At 39.8% G+C, this 22125-nt stretch overlaps 1 protein-coding gene across 2 annotated transcripts in view; it reads right to left on the bottom strand.

Annotated features, from left to right (window-relative positions):
- Positions 1 to 22125, bottom strand: part of LOC139359102 (phosphatidylinositol 3,4,5-trisphosphate 3-phosphatase TPTE2-like) — a 134040-nt gene that overhangs the window by 80546 nt on the left and 31369 nt on the right. For both annotated transcript variants that reach the window (XM_071081284.1, XM_071081283.1), the window contains exons 12-18: positions 21904 to 21957; positions 20638 to 20691; positions 18214 to 18267; positions 17237 to 17290; positions 8272 to 8334; positions 1816 to 1866; positions 116 to 277 (exon numbers count right to left, since the gene is read on the bottom strand). In XM_071081284.1, the coding sequence (XP_070937385.1) occupies positions 116 to 277; positions 1816 to 1866; positions 8272 to 8334; positions 17237 to 17290; positions 18214 to 18267; positions 20638 to 20691; positions 21904 to 21957 (492 nt within the window). The remainder of the gene's footprint in view (positions 1 to 115; positions 278 to 1815; positions 1867 to 8271; positions 8335 to 17236; positions 17291 to 18213; positions 18268 to 20637; positions 20692 to 21903; positions 21958 to 22125) is intronic.

Genomic DNA, 22125 nt, shown 5'->3' with positions numbered 1-22125 from the left:
TTGGCCAGGTTTGTCTCGAACTCCTGACCTCGTGATCCACCCGCCTTGGCCTCCCAAAGCGCTTCTTAGAAAAGTACAAAATAGCTTTATGCATGATCAAAATAATCAAACTTACCCTTCTACAAATACTCGAAGAAGAACATCCATGAGAAAAAATAAGGCAATAGCTAGAGAAATAGAACGATACTCCAAAGGAATATAAACGTTGCTATCAGTGAAAATTAGGTCAGCAAAGATCAGAGCCACATCCAATAAGACCAGGAAAACTCCAAATATTCTACAATAAATAAATAAATAAATAAATAAATAAATAAATAAATAACAGCAAAGATAAAGGGGCTTGTGTCCCTATAGTTATACTATATTTAGGCCAATGATCGGGTACGAAAATGTTATTATTTAGTATTAAACTGCCCAGTGGCAGGAAAAACTGTAATGTTATAGAATCTCAGAAACCGAATCAGTGTTTTCATCTGATAGAAGCAGTTCTTAATAAAAAAAATTCCCACCAAACCACTTCACAAGATGTTATCATGCCTTTTTATAGTAGAAACATCACACTAACACCTCAAGAGAGAAAAGTAAAATTGAATTAAAATTACCTGTGTCTGTTTGTAAACTCTTCTTAAAATTTGAGAATTTCATAAGAAGTTTATACCCATTTCTCATAAAAAAATAAAATCTTATCAATCTTGATAATTCTTAAGAATGTATTAATAAAAACCAAATGAAAGCATGAGTAACATAAGTTCTTAAAAAGACCAAGTTTTTTGTCAGTGACATTTTCAACAAGTACATGACTACATATTTAGGGACGATTCTAGTACAGTGATGGGTACATGAGAAAGAATTCAATTCCATACGTATTTATAGTACTGAACTCTAAAGTACCTCCTGAAACTTGCTGTTACATATTCTAAATACATTCCCCATAAATTGTTTACATTATTTGCCTAATCTATGAAGATGAATTCATCTTCAAAGTACTTTTCAAAAAGTTGCAGCTCAAGTTAAAGTATCATTAATTCAAAAGGGAACAATTATATTGTGTAAATCTATATCATATTGAATAAATCTATATCATAGTATGAAATCTTACTCTTATGTAGAGAAGAGTCTAAGTAAATTGTTTCCAGAATTAAAGAGTAATTCTGGATGTATAAGGTACTTAATAAAACACGTTACTTATAATTATAGAATTTTAACACTCGATTTTCATTAACTTTACTTGTGCAGATGGAAGAAAAATAATATTAATGTTACTATTAATCTTAGGCAAAAGCCATTTCTTTGCAAGTCTTAAAGTTGAGCTTAAACCAAACTTCCATGATAAATTAGTTTACATTAGATGGGGCACATAGCTACTTAGCAACTGATGAACAGGAAATGCTTTTTGGTTTTGTTTTTTATTTCGGTCTTTCTCATTGAAATACTAAGTATATATATATATACATCTCACTCTGTCACCCGGGCTGCAGTGCAATAGCGTGATCTCGGCTCACTGCAATCTCCGCCTCCCAGATTCAAGCGATTCTTCCACCTAGGCCTCCCGAGTAGCTGGGATTACAGGCACCTGCCATCATGCCCGGCTAATTTTTGTATTTTTAATAGAGACGGGGTTTCACCATGTTAGCCAGGCTGGTCTTGAACTCCTGATCTCAGGTGATCTGCCCGTCTCAGCCTCCCAGAGGGCTGGGTTTACAGGTGTGAGCTACTGCACCCGGCCAAGTCTCAGATATATTTAATACGTGGTGTTTTTTATGCATTTAAGTCTCAGGTATATTTAATACATGGTGTTTTCTATGTCTCACATACCCAATTGCAAAGGATGATACAATTGAATGAACAATTTTCTTAATCTTGTTGCTGCAAAAAGAAGCAAAAATAAAATTAATCAGGTTTCTTCTAACCTATATCATAAATTTAACCAAAAAACAAAGGCCTTTATAAATATAATGTTAAAGGACAATTATTCAGAAGTTATATAACAAAATGCTTTTTAATAAAAACTAAAATGTTATCCTTTCTGCTCCCTGAGTATTTTACTTTCCTATCCAGAATATATGTGAATAAGACAGTAAACTTTGGATGTTTAGTAACGTTTCCATTGCATGCAAAGCCCCAACTCCAACTTTATGGCAATACTAAACTTAAACTTGTGGTCATCAACTCAAGGAATATAGCATGAAAACAGAAAAGAGTGGTAGAAGAGAACTGTATTTTAATGCCAGCCTGGGCAAGTCATCAAACTTTGGCCAGATCTCAGTTTCCACAGCAATAAAGTAAGGTATTTCAAGGATGAGCATAGGGAGTAAATGATGCTCTTATCATCTCTTTGAGACTAGACACCTAGTGAACAGATACACATTAGTGAGAGCTGCATTTGACGTTGCATATGAACTGCAGAGGTAAGACATTTCAGTAAGATATACTTCAAAGGAGAAACACCCAAAAGACTGGGCTCCTTCCATTAATCCAAGAAAGAAGAACCCGCTTGATGGAGCCTCCAGTAATGCCTCATTTTACCTTATGGCTGAAGACAAGGTAGCTAATGAGGAACAATTTTTTGTCCTTACTGAAGCCTCCTATTTTGGAGGCTCTTTAGGAGGAGAAGCCTCCGACATAGCAGGCATCAGTAGGAAAACCCTTCAGGAAGTTTCTGGCATACTGAAGTCTCCAACACAGGACTCAAATTTCACCGTGAGAGGCATGAATCCTAAAACAATGCTCCCAGTCTGTGCCTAAGACTGGAGAACAAAGAGGACAGATACTGAGGAGAACTGGGGCACTGCCAAAATTGGCCTTTGACATGAACAGACATTTCTCAAAAGAAGACATACATGTGGCCAAGAAGCATACGAAAAATAGCTCAATATCACAGATTAGAGAAATGCAAATCAAAACCACATGAGATGCCATTTCATACCAGACAATAGTCAGAATGGCTATTATTAAAGAGTCAAAAAATAACAGATGCTGGCTAGGTTGCAGAGAAAAGGGAACACTTATACAATGTTGGTGGGAGTGTGAATTAGTTCAACCATTGTAAAAAGCAGTGTGGGGATACCTCGAAGAGCTAAAAGCAGAACTACTATTTGACTGAGCAATCCCATTACCTAGTATATACCCAGAGGAATAGAAATCATTCTACTGTAAAGACATATGCATGTAAATGTTCACTGCAGCACTATTTACAATAGTAAAGACATGGAATCAACACAAGTACCCATCAATGACAGATTGGATAAAGAAAATGTGGTACATATACACCCTGGAATACTATGCAGCCATAAAAAAGAATGAGATCAGCCGGGCACGGTGGCTCACACCTGTAATCCCAGCACTTTGGAAGGCCGAGGTGGGCAGATCACAAGGTCAGGAGATAGAGACCATGCTGGCTAACACAGTGAAACCCTGTCTCTACTAAAAATACAAAATAAATTAGCCGGGTGTGGTGGCAGGCACCTGTAGTCCCAGCGACTTGGGAGGCTGAGGCAGGAGAATGGCATGAATGCGGAAGGCAGAGCTTGCAGTGAGCTGAGATTGTGCTACTGCACTCCAGCCTGGGTGACAGAGCGAGACTCTGACTCAAAAAAAAAAAGAAAAAAAAAAAAAAGAGAATGAGATCATGTCTCTTGTGGGAACGTGGATGGAGCTAGAGGCAATTATCCTTAGCAAACTAGTGCAGAAAGTGAAAATCAAACACTGAATGTTCTCATCTGTAAGTGGTAGCTAAATGATAAGGATGTAAGAACACAAGGAGGGAAACAAACACTGGGGTCTACTGAAGCAGGGAGGGTAGGAGGAGAGAGACAAGCAAAAAAGATCACTATTTGGGTACTGAGCTTAATACCTGGGTGATGAAATAATATGTAAAACAAACCTCCCTGACATGTGTTTACCTATGTAACAAACTTTCACATGTACCTCCAAACCTAAAATAAAAGTTAAAAAAACAAAATTGGCCTTTGATGAATGATGTTAACCTGAGATAAAGGAAATCCCCAATCCTTCTAAACTTCCCCTCCTCCACCTGGACCCACCACCTCTACCCAGGCTTAGAAAGTTAAGGCTGATGTAGACAGAGGATCAATTGGCCAAAAGGGGCAAATTCTTTCCTGAAGTTGCCATTCTCTTACAAGAACCTCTGATCCCACACAGCCTACTGGATCTCTGGGTATCAAGGAAATGTCATCCATCTGAATTCACTTGACAATATGACCATACAGAACCAAGCCTGACAGATCATGAAGGCATGAAGGAGTGGCTTGGGTAGTTGTAGCCCCTTCAATCTGTTTCAGTGTCCCCTGAAACTATACTAAAAATACCAAAAATTAGCTGGGCATGGTGGTATACACCTGTAGTCCCAGCTATGCGGGAGGCTGAGTCAGAAGAATGGCTTGAACCCAGGAGGTGGAGGTTGCAGTGAGCCAAGATCACGCCAGTGCACTCCAGCCTGGCCACAGAGTCAGACTCCATCTCAGAAAAAAAAAATGAGAAAAAGATATGAGATACTAAACTTAAAACACTGAAAGTTCCAATATTAATATCAAAGTTGAATTCAAAGCACAAATATTAACTATGACCATGACTTATTTTTTATCAATAGAAGGTGGAAGCTACATGACACTTTTTGTGGGAAGTCAGGGACCCTGAACAGAGGGACCAGCTGAAGCCGCGGCAGAAGAACATAAATTGTGACGATTTCATGGACATTTATTAGTTCCCCAAGTTAGTACTTTTATAATTTCTTACACCTGTCTTTACTGTAATCTCTGAACATAAATTGTGAAGATTTCATGGACACTTAACACTTCCCCAATCAATACTCTTGTGTTTTCCTATGCCTGTCTTTACTTTAATCTCTTAATCCTGTCACCTTCTTCATAAACTGAGGAGGATGAATGTTGCCTCAGGACCCTGTGATTGTGTCAACTGCACAAACTGTTTGTAGAGCATGTGTGTTTGAACAATATGAAATCTGGGCATCTTAAAAAAAGAACAGGATAACAGCAATGTTCAGGGAACAAGAGAGGTAACTTTGAACTGGCCGCTGGTGAGCTAGACAAAACAGAGCTATATTTCTCCTCTTTCAAAAGCAAATCGGAGAAATATCGCTGAATTCTTTTTCTCAGCAAGGAACACCCCTGAGAAAGAGAATGCACTCTGAAGGTAGCCTTATAGATGGCCCCTTTTAAGGCGTGCTGTCTTTTGTGGTTGAAGCCCAAGGGATGAAATAAGCCCCAGTCTCCTGTCAGTGCTCCCAGGCTTATTAGGAGGAGGAAAATTCCCGCCTAATACATTTTGGTCAGACAGGTTGTCTGCTCTCAAACCCTGTTTCCTGATAAGATGTTATCAACGACAATGCGTGCCCGAAACTTCATTAGCAATTTTAATTTCGCCTCATCCAGTAGTCCTGTCATCCCGTCCTGCCTCCATTTGCTTTGTGATATTTCATTACCTTATGAAGTATGTGATCTCTGTGACCCACACCCTATTCGTGCACTCCCTCCCCTTTTGAAAATCGCTAATAAAAACTTGCTGGTTTTACGGCTTGGGGAACATCACGGATCCTGCCGATGTGTGATGTCTCCCCCAGATACCCAGCTTTAAATTTCTCTCTCTTGTGCTCTTTCCCTTTATTTCTCAACCCAGCCGAGACACTGAGGAAATAGAAAAGAACCCACGTTAAACATCGGGAGCGGGTTCTCCCGATAGACACTAACAAGACCATTTTTAATGAAATGGGATTTGTACTGAGGGCAGGTGCTATCTCTCCCACAGGACACATTTGTCTCTGGTACAGACTGGCAGTATGGAGATGGCCATGATGCAAAGCACTGAAAACACTGCACTGACTCTCTGGTCTTCCTGCTCTCACTCTAGATCACTAAAACAGGGTAAGGACAATACAGGGGGATGATATTTTGATGCTGTGAAAACTATTCGTCACACAGGAGAAAAGTAAATTTCTACACGTTATACCTTAAGACAAAGTAAATTCAGGGCAGCTATTTTATTTAAATAAAGAAAATAAATTCAAAACAGAAATCTTGGTGAATATATTTAAAATCTTGGGGTAGAGAAGGTCATAGTTAATATTTGTGCTTTGAATTCAACTTTGGATTTTTTTTTCTGAGAATAACATTAAAGGCATGAATCACAAAGAAAAGAACAGGTACATTGGATTATATGAAGATTAAACACTTTTATATAGTGAAAAGCAAGACAACCTAGGAGAAATTACTTATATTACATAAAATAGAAAAAGGATCAACAGATTTAACTTTTCAGTCTGAAGACAGAAAAGCACCCCAATTTTAATTGGGCAAAGGTAGTTTGGAAATGATGAAATATTAACTGAAAAAAGCATAAATGAAGGTATGTCAAGGAATGTGCATTAGAACAAACATATTTACTAATATCAAAGAAATCAATGATGGCTAGCATTAAGTATTGGAGGAGAGAAATGTACACTTTTGCATCTTGATGTTCAAGCACATACCAATATCAATAGTGTCACAAGCATTCCCTTTGACACAGGATTTCCACTTCCGAGAATTTGTAATAAACAAATAACCAACAATATGCAAAGATTTAGCCTCAAATATATTCATTTTTTGTAACAGTAAAAACTTGTAAAAAACGTAATTGTTCAGCAATATCTATTAAATGAATTATAACACATCTACACCACGCAGTATTACACAACTATTACAAATAATGTTGTAAGTGCACATGAATATACATTAAAAAGAAAACATAGACATGATGCCATTAAGTAATAAAGTTATTTACAAAAGAATATAAGTATGGTCTCGTATCTGTAAACATAAAAATGTATAGGCTTAAAGAACTTAGAAGTTCATGTATCAAAGTTTAAGAATGACTAAATGTGGATAGATTTGTTGATTGTATTTTCTGATTTTCCTTTCATAAACTCTTATGTTATTTTCAGTTTTTGGCACAAAACCTATTTACAGAGCTACAGAATTTTCAAAGTGTTTTTGCATGTTATTTTAGTTTTATTACTAATTTTTTACAGTACAATATCCACTACATAGAAAGCATTATAACCAGTTTACATTTGAATAATCTAAAAGTTAAACAGGTTTAGTGACTTGTTGAGTATCAGGTGAATGAATACATGATGTCAAAGCCAAGCACTGATTCCAGCTTTTACTATAAATCCAAGATCATCCCCCTGGTATGTAACACCAGTGATTCTCACAGGGACTACTGCCAATTCCTCCTATGTCTATGCAATGAGACTTTGTAACTTAAACATAAAACAAAACAAAAACCTGCTTTATTTTGTTTGGAGTGGGGAAAGAAAAAGGAAATGCTTGCCTTGCTCAGTCTGTCTAGTTTTCCCTCAGCCCTGGGCAGCTCCATTACAGAAAATGTATAGCTAGTATGCAGACACACAGTTTAGTTAAGTGGTGCCGTGAATTCTTCATTGATGGCCCATGATAAAAATTTCTAGAAAATGAAAACTCAGGGTAATTTGAAGAACTATTTGTATTGCCCTCTGTTTCCCATGTAATCTTTGTTTAGACATCAACAGCTTACAACCATGATGAGTTAACTTCCTCTATGGAAGTACTTCCTCTCCAATATTGACACAAGCTGGTGAATGGTTACACAACTGGGCAAGAAAGAAGCAGACGAAAAATCTCCTGAATATGTCTGCAGTTCAGGCACAAGCCAGTTTAAGAATGTATTCTCTCATTACAGTGAGTACATGGTAAAATGCCTTCAGGTCAGTGCAATAGGAAGTACTCAGTACTCTAGTGAGGTTAGAAACAGAGAAGAATAAAATCCCAATGAGCATAAAGAGGTCTTTAGTCAGCAAAACATGTTTGCTTTTGCTATCCATACCATTTGCTCATAGGTGAAATCTACAAAACTGGGAATCACACATGATCCAGTACAAATGAGAAAGGTTCGCTATTGATGAGTAAGTAGCATTCTGCATTCCTGTTTTCTTTTAAAATAAAAAAACTTCTCATGAAGTTAATTTCTTCTAAGGATACTTTTTACATTTTCAAGCTAGAAGAACATTTATTCCTGAATGGATGGATTTTTTTTTTCAAAATAATACTTGTCTAAGTATTCAATTGGAATAAATATGGTGTACTCTCCCACCCATGCATTTTGATACCCTTCTATAGTTTCCCTTTTTCCTTCTTGCCTCAGCGTAAGCCCTGTTTAACTAAAGAAAAGAGATCCATCAATGGCTCCCTCCTTTCAGACTTCAAACTGACTTACTCATATGAAGCAACATATTCAGCATTTTCATAATCTTCAAACCTGGAAAGCCGTTCTGACACACTTTAGCCACCAAAAAAATGCAAAAATATATCATTAGATATTTGCTACACAAAACAGTGATGAAGAATTTATTTGAATAACAAGAATTCCATGAATCTAAAGGATATAGTAAACACCACTTAGCTCACTGGAAGACCTAACATTTAAGAAAGAAAATTACAATCATTAACCAGAAACTCTGTTCTCATGGATACTCCCAACACTGAATTTTGCATATTTTTCTCTTCTTTTCTCTCTCTCTCTCTTTCTATACATGTATATAAAGATATATAAAAGAATACATATAGTTATAGAATACATAAATGTGTATAGACATATCGCAAAGACATTGTGGGTTTCATTCTAGACCACTGCAATAAAGCAAAAACTGCATCAAGTGACTCACACAAATGTTTTAGTTTCCCTATGCATATAAAAGTTATGATTATACTACACTGTAGTCTGTTAAGTGTGCAATGGCATTATGTCTAAAAAAATTATGTACATACCTTAATGTAAAACTACATTATTGGTTTAAAATATGCTAATGATCACCTGAGCCTTTAGCAAATCATAATCTTTTTGCTGGTGGAGGGCGTTGCCTCCATGTTGATGGCTGCTGGCAGATCAGAGTCATGGTTGCCAATGGCTGGGGTGGCTGAGGCAATTTCTTAAAATAAGACAACAACGAACTTCACTGTATCAAATGACTCTTCCTTTCACAAGTGATTTCTCTGTAACATGTGATGCCATTTGATAGCATTTTATCCACAGTAGAACTGTTTTCAAAATTGGAGTGAATCCTCTCAAATCCTACCACTACTTTATCAACTATACTTTATTTATATAGAATGAGTTAGGAAGACTTTCCTCTGCTTTAATTTTTTGCAATAGTGTAAGAATTGATATTAGTTTATTTTTTAAACTAGGTAGAATTAAGCGGTGAAGTCATCAGATCCTGGACTTTGTTGAACGTCTTTTTGTTACTGATTCAACCTCATTACTTCTTTTTGGTCTGTTCAGGTTTTCGATTTCTTCTTGGTTTAGTCTCAGTAGGTTGTATGGGTCGAGGATTTTATCCACTTCCTCTAGGTTTTCAAATTTATTGTAGAGTTGTTCATAACAGTGTCTAATAATCCTTTTGATTTCTGTCATATCTGTTGTGAGGTCTCTTTTCTTGTTTCTGATTTTATTGATATGGGTCTTTTCTTTTTCTTAGTCTAGCTGACAGTTTGTTGATATTTTTAAACCTGCTTTTTGTTGTTAACCTTTTGTAAATCTTGCCTCAATTTTCTTTATTTCTGTTTGGTCTTTATTATTCATTTCCTTTTAATAATTTGGGATTTGGTTTGTTCTTACCATAGTAGTTTCTTGAGGTAGAATTGTTAGGTAGTTTATTGGAAATTTTTCTAGTTTTTTGATCCAGGTGTTTATTGCTATGAACATGCTTCCTAACCTTCAAAGTTATTATTGGTAGGTGAGGAGTTACTTCTGACATTTTATTGTTTTCTGGTTGTTTTGTATGTTTTGTTCCTTTCTGCCTCTCTGTTTACTTTTGTAGTTGGGTAGTTGTCTGTAGTAATAAGGTTTCATCCCTTTCTCTTTCTCTTTTATGTATTGACTCTACCAGCAATGTTTAAAATTTTACATGTTTTTATGATGGTAGTTATCATCTTTTTACTTCCAGAAGTAAGACTCCCTTGGGCATTTCTTGTAAGGCTGGTCTAGTGGTGATGAATTATCTTGGTTTTTGTTTATCTGTGACAGATTTTATGTCTTCTTCATTTGTAAAGGATAGCTGCACTGGGTATAATATTCTCGGTTGAAAGATTTTTTTTTTCTTTCAGAACTTTGAATATATCGTCTCATTCTTTTCCAGTCTAAGGTTTCTGCAGGGAAATCAGCTGTTTGTCTAATGGGAATTCCATTGTAAGTGTTTTCCTCCTTTTCTCTTGCTATCTTAAAAAATCTTTGTCACAGCTGTTTGCCTGCTTGGAATCATGCACTCCAGGAGTGGCCTGAAGGGCTGTTTCCCATGCCTGGTATGCGGGTACACAGCTGCTCATCTGGCCTGAGGCCAGTCTCCTGGGGGAAACCCATGGGCCAAATATAGAGCTGCATGGCTGCTACGCTGGACTGAAGGCATCTTTGGCAGGGCTGGCCAACAGGGGGTGTTTCTCAGGCCTGGGATACAGTCAAATAACTTCTCAGCTGTCCTGGAAGTGTGTCCGCTGGGGGTGGTCCATAGGGCTATTCTAGTTCAGGATGTGGGCACACTGCTGTTCAGCTGGCCAGCTGGGTGGTGCCTGCCAGGGGAAGCCCAGGGGGCTGCTTCTATGACCTAGGATGTGGGCACAAGGCTGCTCAGCTGGCCTAGGGGCATGTCTTCTGGGAGTAGCCCATGGGGCTCTTTCTCAGGTCCAGGACATGGGCATTCATGGCTGATTGGCTGGTCTGGAGGTGCATCTGCTGGGAATGGGTACAGGAATGTTTCTCAGGCTCGTGAAAGGTTGCACAACTGCTTAGTTGGCCTGGGAGCATTTCTGTGGGGGGTGACCTACAGGGCTGTTCCTCAAACTGGGACATAGTATATGTGGCTGCTTAGTTGGCCTGAGGGTATGCTGGCCACAGTAAGCTCCCAGGGTTGTTTCTCAGCCCTGAGACTCAGGCACACATAGCTACTTGTTTCTCAGGTCTGAGATACAAGTTCAAGGCCCACTCAGTGGTGTGCCTGCTGGGGGCAGCCTGTGGGACTGTTTCTCAGGCCCTTATTAAAGGCAGAGGGCTGCTAGGCAGGTCAGGAGCATGCCTGGATGAGGCCTGCACGGCTGTTTCTCAGGTCCTGAGCATAGACTCATAGTCACCCTCTTGACCTTGGAGTATATCAGCTGCTCAGAGGCTTAGGGGACTCTCCCACTTGAGAGAGGGCATGTAGTGGTTTGGCTAGCTCAAGGGTGAGCTCACCCTGGATGGGACTGCAGATTATTCCTCTGTCTGAAAGTGTAGTGGTGGGGGTTGATTTCCCTGCTCTTCAGGACTTGAGTTACCGCCAATCCTGGGACCAACCTCCACACAGCTGGGGTTGTGGCTTTAACCCACCCATGTGGGTTTGGTATACTGAAGGTAAAGCTCCAGTGCTGGAGAGGCACAGTGGCTACTGGCCCCCAGAGGAGGGCACACTCACGAGATGACTCTGGTCTCAAGCTGGTGATGTGTTGCTGCAGCTTAGGTCTCTGGGGGTGGGAAGCCTTCACCTTGTACTCCTAGTCCAGGACATGCAACTGTGTAAATTCTTGGCAGTACTCCACCCTGGCCTCAAGGCTTGCAAATACTGTGAGATTCTCCTTAAGACTCTGTGTTTGTGATGGCAGTGGGGCTGGTGGGGATCTTCTCCTTACCTTCACCCTGCAATGAGAAGTCCTTCCTGTCTCTGGGCCAATTCAACCCAGGTGGGGGAAAAGGGGCTGCAGAGGCTGAGTGCTTCCATGCTGTGGGGGCCTTCCAGTCACTACAGGTGTGTCTCTACTCCTTTGCTGCACTCCAGGACTATTCCTTTGACACTCTAATCAGACCTTAGATGTGTATTTGTTGCCTAGGTTTTTTCTTGTAGGGGAATGAGCATAAGGCATCTCTAGTCACCCATCTTGCTTTATTTAGCATAATTCGTAAGAGCCCTAGGATTTTCAGAACACTCAATGATCACTGGCCTCAACTTAGTCACCAGCTTCATTAGCCCCTAAAAGAGAATTGGCCTGTGCTTTGAAGCTTTGAAACCATGCATTGACTTCTCCTCTCTAAATATAAAAGTCCTAGATGGCATCTTCTTCCAGTAAAAGGGTATCTTGTCTACACGGAAAATCTGTTGTCTAGTGTGGCCACCTTCATCAGCTGTCTCAGCTACATCTTCTGGATAACTTGCTGCTGCAGGATAACAGCACTTGCTGTTTCACCTTGCACTTTTATGTTATGGAGATGGCTTCTTTCCTTAAACCTCATGAACCAACCTGTTAGCTTCAAGCTTTTCTTCTGCAACTTACTTACCTCTCAGCCATCGCTGAATTGTAGAGAGTGAGGGCCTTGTCCTGGATTAGGCTTTGGCTTAAGGAAATGCTATGGCTGGTTTGATCTTCTATCCAGACTACTAAAACCTTCTCCATATTAGCAATCAGACTGTTTTGCTTCCTCATCATTTGTACATTCACTGGAGTAGCAGTCTTAATTTTCTTCAAGACTATATATACACATATATAAATATACATATATACACATATATACATATATACACACATATATACACATATATACGTATATATATTTATATATTGCATTCACAACTTGTCTGACTGGTGCAGAAGTCTAGCCTTCCTCACAATCATTTTGAGCTTTCAGTTTGTAGTGAGAGGCTTGTGACTCTTCCTTTCACTAGGGACACTTAGAAACCCTCATAGACTTATTAAATGACCTACTTTCAATATTGTTGTATCTCAGGAAATAAGGAGGCCCAAGAAGAGGGAGAGAGATGGGGGATGTCTCCTCTGTGGAGCAGTCAAAAAAACATGACATTGATTAAGGTAGTTGTCCTATAGGGCATGCTTCATGTTCATGTTGACCCCAAAGACTTACAATAGTAACATCAAAGATCACTGATCACAGATCATAACAGATAGGTTAACAACAAGAAAGTTTAAAATAGGCTGGGTGCGGTGGCTCACACCTGTAATCCCAGCAGTTTGGGAGACCAAGTTGGGCGGATCACAAGGTCAGGAGTTTGAGACCAGCCTGAGGAACACGGTGAAACCCCGTCTCTACTAAGAATATAAAAATTAGCCAGGCGTGGTGGCGGGCGCCTATAATCCCAGCTACTCAGGAGGCTCAGGCAGGAGAATCGCTTGAACCTGGGAGGCAGAGGTTGCAGTGAGCTGAGATCGCACCACTGCATGCCAGCCTGGGTGTCAGAGTGAGAGTCTGTCTCAAAAATAAAAAAAGTTTAAGATATTGCAAGAATTCCCAAATGTGACACAGAGACACAAAGTGAGCACATGCTGTTAGAAAAATGAAACCAAGAGACTTGCGCAATGCAAGGTTGCTACAAACCTTCAGTTTATAAAAAACTAGTATCTGAAGGGCAATAAAGCACAATAAGGTATACATGTATACGCATACACATATGTGTACATATATACTATATATGTATACATACATGCTAAACAATATATATACATGCATGGCTATATGCTAAAGTATACATATTAAAAAGACTACTAATGTTATTAATTGGGGTCAGTGCTATAGAATATATCTATATAGATACATATATGTACATACATAAAGATATGTATATATCTATAGATGCACATATATACATATAGATATATGTATATAGGTATGTTCATACATATACACACATGTATGTAGGTATCTATATATACTAAATATATATATAAAGGATACACCTATTTATACACACACACACACATATATTCACGTGTGTGTGTGTGTGTAGATATATCCTTTAGCAATGACCTAGATTAATAACATTAGTAGTCTTCAATGACACCACCATTGAAAGGTGACATATATCAGATATATCAAAGTGGTGAAAGACTACTGATGTCATTTTATCTGGGCCAGTGCTAAGGAGTAAAAATGTCCATGCCAGATCAAGCGACTTCAGAGACTTACTTTTCTGGTTGAAGTTATGTACAATTGCTCTACTACATTTATAAACTGGTTGAACTCTGAAAATGTATATGTCAATTAATTATTTGGAATCTAGTATTAATATATCATTTTTTTCCCTAAAAGAAAGCCTTATATCATGTAAAAAAGCTCTTGGGCCTTAACAAACAGTCTAGTGAATCAACATTTAAGTGCAGTTCTTTATTACTTCATTTGTGAGTGAACCTTACCAATCTCAATTATCTCCCTCTCTTCTTTCTCTCCATATATTAATGACTCTACCACATATTACTCTTTTTAGTTCAATGGCGTAATAGCTAAAGCATTAAAAATGAATGTAACAAGACTCCACGTCTTCCTAGACTTATTTTTCTGATACAAATTAGCAATAATTACTCTACAATTTATAATCTAGTTACCCTAAAAATTGACATGTTAATCAGTTATTTATTTCAAACCTGGTATTCAACTTTTCTCTAGAAATGAGGTTTCAAATGTTTGTAAATTCTTAGGCCTGTGAAAAAAACTTAATGAATCAAGTATATATACATTTCTTTACTCCTAACCCTAATCCCCAAGTTACCATTTCTGGCAAAATTTACAGAAGTTCAACTTCAGTTTGTAAATACCCACCTTGCTTACCCTTGTAATTTTCTGCTTTCTCAAGTTCAAATACCACCAATAACTCTTCACCAATCATGGATGTCTTTTCTGCCCCTCAGATACGATTAAGTAACTGCAGACCTAAGGCAGGGGCTCCATCCAATCTGATGGTGGGTTTGCCTTTGGGAAAGTAACCTCATGTGGTAACAGAGGAAGAGACCAAGGTTCTACTAGCTTTGTTCTTTTCTGTTGACAGTTCCTCAGCTCCCTGCCCACTGTTACCTCCCCCATGCTAAGAATAGGACTGTCTCCTCTCTTGCCTCACTCATATTTTCCTGAGGTTTTTGGCTGCTGCTAAGTAAGAGTGACCAATGCAGTAGGAATAAGAAGCATTGCTCTTATGACATGTTCCTTTTTTATCCAACTAGATCCAAAAAGGATAGAAAGGTCACTGCAGATACTACAGTAATTAGACTTTAGAAAACAGTGTCTGAGACACCCTGTGTTGTTATGGATGCTCCAGACAATGAACTAGGCAAATCTGAATCTCTCTTCTCTACATGTATGCTTTTGTGTGTGTGTGTGTCTATGTGTATATTTACATATATATGTTTACATCCAGCTTTTAATTTATTTAGACCTCACTTTTTGTTGAAGGATGCTTCATGAGTTATTGTCATTTCACTGAAGGCAGTGCTAATGGAGTAAAAAGGTACACAGACATATAAACACCACATGATTTTCTCTTTTATTGACACTATTAGCAAAAACATCTTTTGCACCAAAAGGAGTAGTTTTTCCATAAAAATAAAATATCGGCCGGGCGCGGTGGCTCAAGCCTGTAATCCTAGCACTTTGGGAGGCCGAGACGGGCGGATCACGAGGTCAGGAGATCGAGACCATCCTGGCTAACACGGTGAAACCCCGTCTCTACTAAAAAATACAAAAAACTAGCCGGGCGAGGTGGCTGGCGCCTGTAGTCCCAGCTACTCGGGAGGCTGAGGCAGGAGAATAGCGTAAACCTGGGAGGCGGAGCTTGCAGTGAGCTGAGATCCGGCCACTGCACTCCAGTCTGGGCGACAGAGCGAGACTCCGTCTCAAAAAAAATAAAAATAAAAATAAAAAATAAAATAAAATAAAATATCAAATATACACATAAGTAATGGGTGAGGCTATGCAAATCCTACCATATAACTCCAGTAAGTAAATTCCAACAATTAACAGACTCATTTTTCAATGGCCAATTAATTAAACAATGATGATATACAAATTAAACCTATCTACATATTAGAAATACATTTTAATTCACCCATGCCTCCACTATACTATAAAATGAATAGAGCCAGGCGCAGTGGCTCACGCCTGTAATCCCAGCACTTTGGGAGGCCGAGGCGGGCAGATCACGAGGTCAGGAGATTGAGACCATCCTGGCTAACACGGTGAAACCCCGTCTCTACTAAAAAAAAAAATGCAAAAAATTAGCCGGGTGTGGCGGCGGGTGCCTGTAGTCCCAGCTACTTGGGAGGCTGAGGCAGGAGAATGGCATGAACCTGGGAGGCAGAGCTTGCAGTGAGCCGAGATCACGCCACTGCACTCCAGCCTGGGCGACTGAGCAAGACTCCGTCTCAAAAAAAAAACAAATGAATAGAGAAGATTTTTATTTACTGGCTTAAGAAATCTATACTACATATTCAACTCATGTACTACTGCTTAATGAGCAATTACAGAATTCACACCTTGATGTTTCCTTGCAAAAGAAGTGGTAATACATAACACAAAGAACCTCTTTAAAAATTAGTCACTGATTAAACACAAACTTCTTATAGCTTCTAGAACATCTAATTAATTTTTTAAATTTTCTTGAGCATTAACTATAATTAACTTGCATCAGGTTTCATTTTTCATGATTTATTTCCAGTAGAAGTCTGAACATGCCTGTGAAAAACATCCATCAGGTCCTTCCTTTCACCCATCATACTAGTCTTTCCTGTCCATGAGACAGAGGCAAGTAGCTGTGGGCCTGAGGAAAGGCTGCATCCAGTGAGGTGGTGCGTTTGGGGTTGGGTCTGGGCACCAATCTCACATGTTGACAGAGGTCTGGACAGTGAGGGACAAGTCCTGTTCTATTAGCTCCATTCCTTTCTGCCCAGGGCTTCACTGCTCCTTGTCTGCTGCTCTGTCCTCCATGTTGCAAATAGGATTCTCGCCTCCCTTGGGGCCACTCTGGTAGGCTCTCGAACTCAGGAACTCTGAGTCCCTTAAAAAACTGCTTACTAAGAACTAAGGGTGACGAATACACTAACAGGAAGAAGCAACCTTCTATGACTTGCTCCTCTTTATATAACTCCATCAAAAAAGGATGCAAAGTTACCTACAAACGCTACAATGAGAAGAACTGGAAACCCACTAAGAACACTCTGTATGGCCATGTAGGCTCCTGAGAGAAAATTCCACAAATGTCCATCTGTCTCCTTGTTTTATGATTCAATTGTGTGCGTGGGTTGGTTTGTACACGTGTGTTGAGAGAAATGTGTATAGATGGATGGGTAAATAGATTTGTTTATGTGCCTGTGTGTGTATATATATACTTCTATGCACACTTATGCATACATGTGTCTTTATTTATCTATTTATAACTCACCTTTCATAGATACAAGCCTCCTTGGTTCCTCCTGTCAGTTCACTTGTGTGGGGACTAGAGGATGATAAAAGAATACAGTCAGACAGGTGACATAATTTGAAATTTACTTTTCGGGAAAAACTAGCTTTCATTACTCTAAACATATACTGGTTAATTTCTGACTATTCATGTGTATAGCACTATTTGGATCTGAAACATCATTTTTTATCAAAAATCAGGATTTATATGATGGCTACCACCATCTTAGGATGGAGAAAATAGTAATGCTTCCAGATTCAAGTAAACCTTTTAATTACAACCTCATCCCGACATGTGACAGCCTTTGTGGCGCCAGTTATTTCAAACTCAACTCCAATTTTTAGATAGTCATCCCTCCTAATCTATTGAATGTCCTGCTTCAAAAACCCTCCATCACTTCCTTACTTTCAACCAGCATGGGCGACTCCCCAGCCCCACAAAACGCATCAAGTAACTAGAGGTCTTTCACAGGGGCACAACCCAATACGATGGTGATATAAGGTCTGGAGCACCAGCTTCCATAGTGGCAGAGTTCTGGAGGCTGGAGAACACCTCCAAGGCTCTTAGCTCTGTTCCTTTCTGCTGAGGACTTCACAGTTCCCCAAGTACTCCTACCTGTTCCTTGCTCCAAATAGGATTTTCTCTTCCCTCAGCCCACTCTAGTATTTCTCATACACAGAAAATCTGAGTTCCTAAGGCATTCGGCTCCTAGTAACAAATGGTGAAAAGCCAGTAACAGACGGAAGCTTCTCTCTATACACTATTCCTCTTTTCTCCAAAACAACTGTAAAAATGTGGATGTTTAACTATAGGTGCTACAGTGAGAAGATGAACTGTGTCCAAGACACTCTGTATTGCCATGGACACTCCTGAGAGCAAATCCCACTAATCATAATATCTTCCTCTGTCACTGTTTTGTTTGTATCTCTATGTTAGTGTGAACATCCTTTATAACTCACATGTCGTCGGTGTCTGTATCGATGACGACTTCCACCAGGTCATCAGGATGGGGACTACGGGACAAATATGATCAGAATCAGACACGACGCAGAATTCTAATGTTTTGCATCAAATAGCTACACTAACTCGATGAGTGATTCCTTGCATACACTTTAAATATATATATATATGTATGTATACCTGTAAATTGAACTGGGATGAAATTTTTTCTTATTGAAAATGAAGTTTTATGTGCCAACAGTGAATATCTTAGGCTGGGAACATAGCGATGCATCCAGATTAAGCAACTGTATCTTCACCTCAATGTGTAACAACCTTTTTTAAGGGGAGCTAACTCCAGTTCAACTTTAGTTTTTAAGTCCCCTTCTTATAATTTCATCTGAGTTCCTCCTTCTCTATCACCTCCAATCACCTCCTCAGTTTTCACCCATCCTAGTTGTCTTTCCTGCCAAGAGTTACCACCAAGTAGCCGCAGGCCTCAAGCAAGGGCTTCATTCCATGTGATGGTGGGTATGGGCCAAGGGAGTCAGCCTCACACTATGGCAGAGCTCTGGAGGGCATAAAATACTTCCAGGGTTATTAGCGCTGTTCTTTTTTTTACAGTGGTTTCTCTGCTCTTTGTCCCCTCCTATCTCCTTCTCGTTCCAAGCAGGATTCGCTTCTTCCTTGGTCCACTCTATAAATATAGTCTCATTCTCACAGAAAGGAAAGGTGACAAACCCTAAAATACAAAGCCTCCCTCTATGAGTTCTTCCCTATTTTCCTACCTCCATCCAAAAAGCAAAAGACTATTCTGTACAAAGCTCATCCTGAGAGGACTCTGGAAAGAGTTTCAAGGGAACACCTTGTTCCCATGGATGCTCCTGACATCCATGAGTGAATAGCCCAAATCACTCTCTCTAGTGTGTATGAATGCATGGATGTGTGTGTTTGAATATGCATATATACATGTATAATTTTCCTCCCTTATATCACATATTACAATGGACAGCCTACTAAAAGATACTCTCAGTTCACACACAGCACAGTGCCAAAGGACTTAAAACGTACATAGTAAGACAACATGTAACTTCCTAGACTTAACATTTTCAGTTCAAACTAGTTCCCATTATTATTTTTTCTTTTTTTCTTTTTTTTTTTTAAATTGAGACAAAGTCTCACTCTGTTACTCAGACTGGAGTCCAGTGGCATGATCTTGGCTCACTAAAATCTCTGCCTTCTGGGTTCAAGTCATTCTCCTGCCTCACCATCCCGAGTAGCAGGAACTACAGGCGCACAACCCACACCTGGCTAATTTTTGTATTTTTAGTAAAGACAGGATTTCATCATGTTGGTAAGGCTGGTCTTGAACTCCTGACCTCGTGATCCACTTGACTTGCCCTCCCAAAGTGCTGGGACCACAGGCATGAGCCAATGCACCCAGCCTTCCAACTACTTTTCAACCTGTAAACTGCTCTACCCTACAGAATTCATGCGTGTATTTGGTTCTTTCGAATCTGCCATGCCATTTACCCTACACATCATACTTTCTACGATTGCGGCACATTTTACACCTATCCAAGACTCACTGACTCAAGTGTTAACCTAAACTGCCTACCACTGGAACTGACCAATGCCTGACAGCCATTTGTGGGTGAATTTCTCTTAAATTCAACTCCACTGTGTAGGCAGTCATTCTTCTAATCCCATCTATGGCCCGCTTCCTAGATCTCTCCATCATGTCTTTCTTTCACCCATCAAGCTGGTCTTTCCCATCCATAAGACACAGGCAAGTAAGTACCTGCGGCCCTAAGGAAGAGCAGCATCCAGTGAGATGGCATGCTCCTGTTTGTGTTATAGCACCAACCTCATATGTTGACAGAACTCTGGAGTCTGAGGGACAAGTCCATGTTCCCTTAGCTCCATTCTTTGCCCAGGGTTTAACTGCTCCTTGTCAGCTGCTATCTCCTCCATGTTGCAAATATGATTCTCTCCTCCCTTGTGTCAATCTGGTAGATTCTCAAACTCAGGAAATCTGAGTCCTTTAAGAAACTGCTTACTAGGAACTTACTAGGTGACAAATACCCTAACAAGAAGCAGCAGCTCTCTTAGGACTGGCTCCTTTGTATACAACTCCAATGGAAAAGGACGCAATGTTACCTACAAAGGCTACCATGAGACGAATTGCAGACCCTGTTAAAAACCACTCTCTGTGGCCATGCAGGCTTCTCAGAATAAACTCCACAAATGTCCGTTCATCTGTCTCCTTATTGTATGTTTCCATTGTGTGCGTGGGTTTGTTAGTGGACGTGTGTTCAGAGAAGTGGGGATGGATGGATGCATGGATGGATGGATGGACATCTTTGTTTATGTGTCTGGGTGTGTGACTACTTCTAGGCACAGTTATGCATATGTGTGTCTTTATTTATCTAACTATAACTCACCTTTCATTGATACGTGCCTCTGGGTTTGCTGTTGTCAATTCATTAGTGGGTGGACTAGAGGATGATAAAAGAATACAGTCAGAGAGGAGACACAATTTGAAATTTACTTTTTTGGAGAAACTAGCTTTCATTACTCTGCACATAAACCAGTGAAGTTCTGCCTATGCATGTGTATAGCACTATTTGGTTCTGAAATGTCACTTTTTTAATTAGAAAGGAGGAGTTATACGATGGCAACTAACATCTTAGGCTGGGCAAAACAGTAATCCTTCCAGGTTTAAATAAACTTCTTTATTATGACCTCCGTCCCAGTGTGTGTCAGCCAGTGTGGTGGCAGTTATTTCAAACTCAACTTGTGTTTGGAGCTCGTCAGCCCCCTTATTTCACTAAATGTCCTGTTTCAAAGGCCCTCCATTACCTCCTTACTTTCAACCAGCATGGGTGTCTTCCTAGCCCCACAAAAAGAGTCAAGTCACTACAGGTCTGACACAGGGGCACAATCCAATACGATGGTGATATAAGGTTTGGAGCACCAGCCTCCATGGTGCCACAGTTCTGGAGGGTGGAGAACACCTCCAAGGCTCTTAGCTTTGTTCCTTTCTGCTGAGGGCTTCACAGTTCCCCAAGTACTCGTACCTTCTCCTTGCTCCAAATAGGAGTCTCTATTCCCACGGCCCACTCCAGTATGTCTCATACACAGAAAATCTGAGTTTCCAACGCATTTGACTGTTACTAAGGATGAGAAGACAGTAACAGACAGAAGCCTCTCTTTCTTTCTGAACAACTGTAAAAAATATGTAATTTACCTATGTGTGATACACTGAGATGATAAAGAAACGATGTCAAAGATAACGCTGTATTACTGTCAACACTCCTGAGAGTGAATCCCAGTAATCTCAGCCTCTTTCTCTGTCACCAATTTGTGTGTGTGTTTGTGTGTACATCTTTTTCTTGTTTTTGAGAGAGAGTTTCACTCCTGCTGCCCAGGCTGGAATGCAGTGGCATGGTCTCGGCTCACTGCAATGTCCACCTCTCAGGTACAAGCAATTCTCCTGCCTCACCCTCCCGAGTAGCTTGGATTAGAGGCGACTGCCACCACTCCTGGCTAAATGTTGTATTTTTAGTAGAGACGGGGTTTCACCATGTTTGCCAGCCTGGTCTCGAACTCCTGACCTCAGGGTATCTGTCCGCCTTGGCCTCCCAAAGTGCTCAGATTCCAGGTGGGAACCACTGCTCCTGGCCATGTGCACATCTTTTATAACTCACCTGTCATCGGTGGGTCGATCAATAATGACTCCCGCCAAGTCATTCGGATAGGGACTATAGGACAAATATGGTCAGAGTCAGACACAATGCGTCATTCTAACGTTTTACAACAAATAGCTACAGTTAGTCTATGAGTTATTCCCGGCTTGCACTTTGATTATTCACACGTATGTATATCACTAAATTGACCTGAGATGGCATTTGTTTTTTTATTAGAAATGA

The sequence above is a fragment of the Macaca nemestrina genome, chromosome 16, assembly GCF_043159975.1.
Source record: "Macaca nemestrina isolate mMacNem1 chromosome 16, mMacNem.hap1, whole genome shotgun sequence".
Lineage (NCBI taxonomy): Eukaryota > Metazoa > Chordata > Mammalia > Primates > Cercopithecidae > Macaca > Macaca nemestrina.
This window is presented reverse-complemented; position numbering and strand designations above follow the sequence as displayed.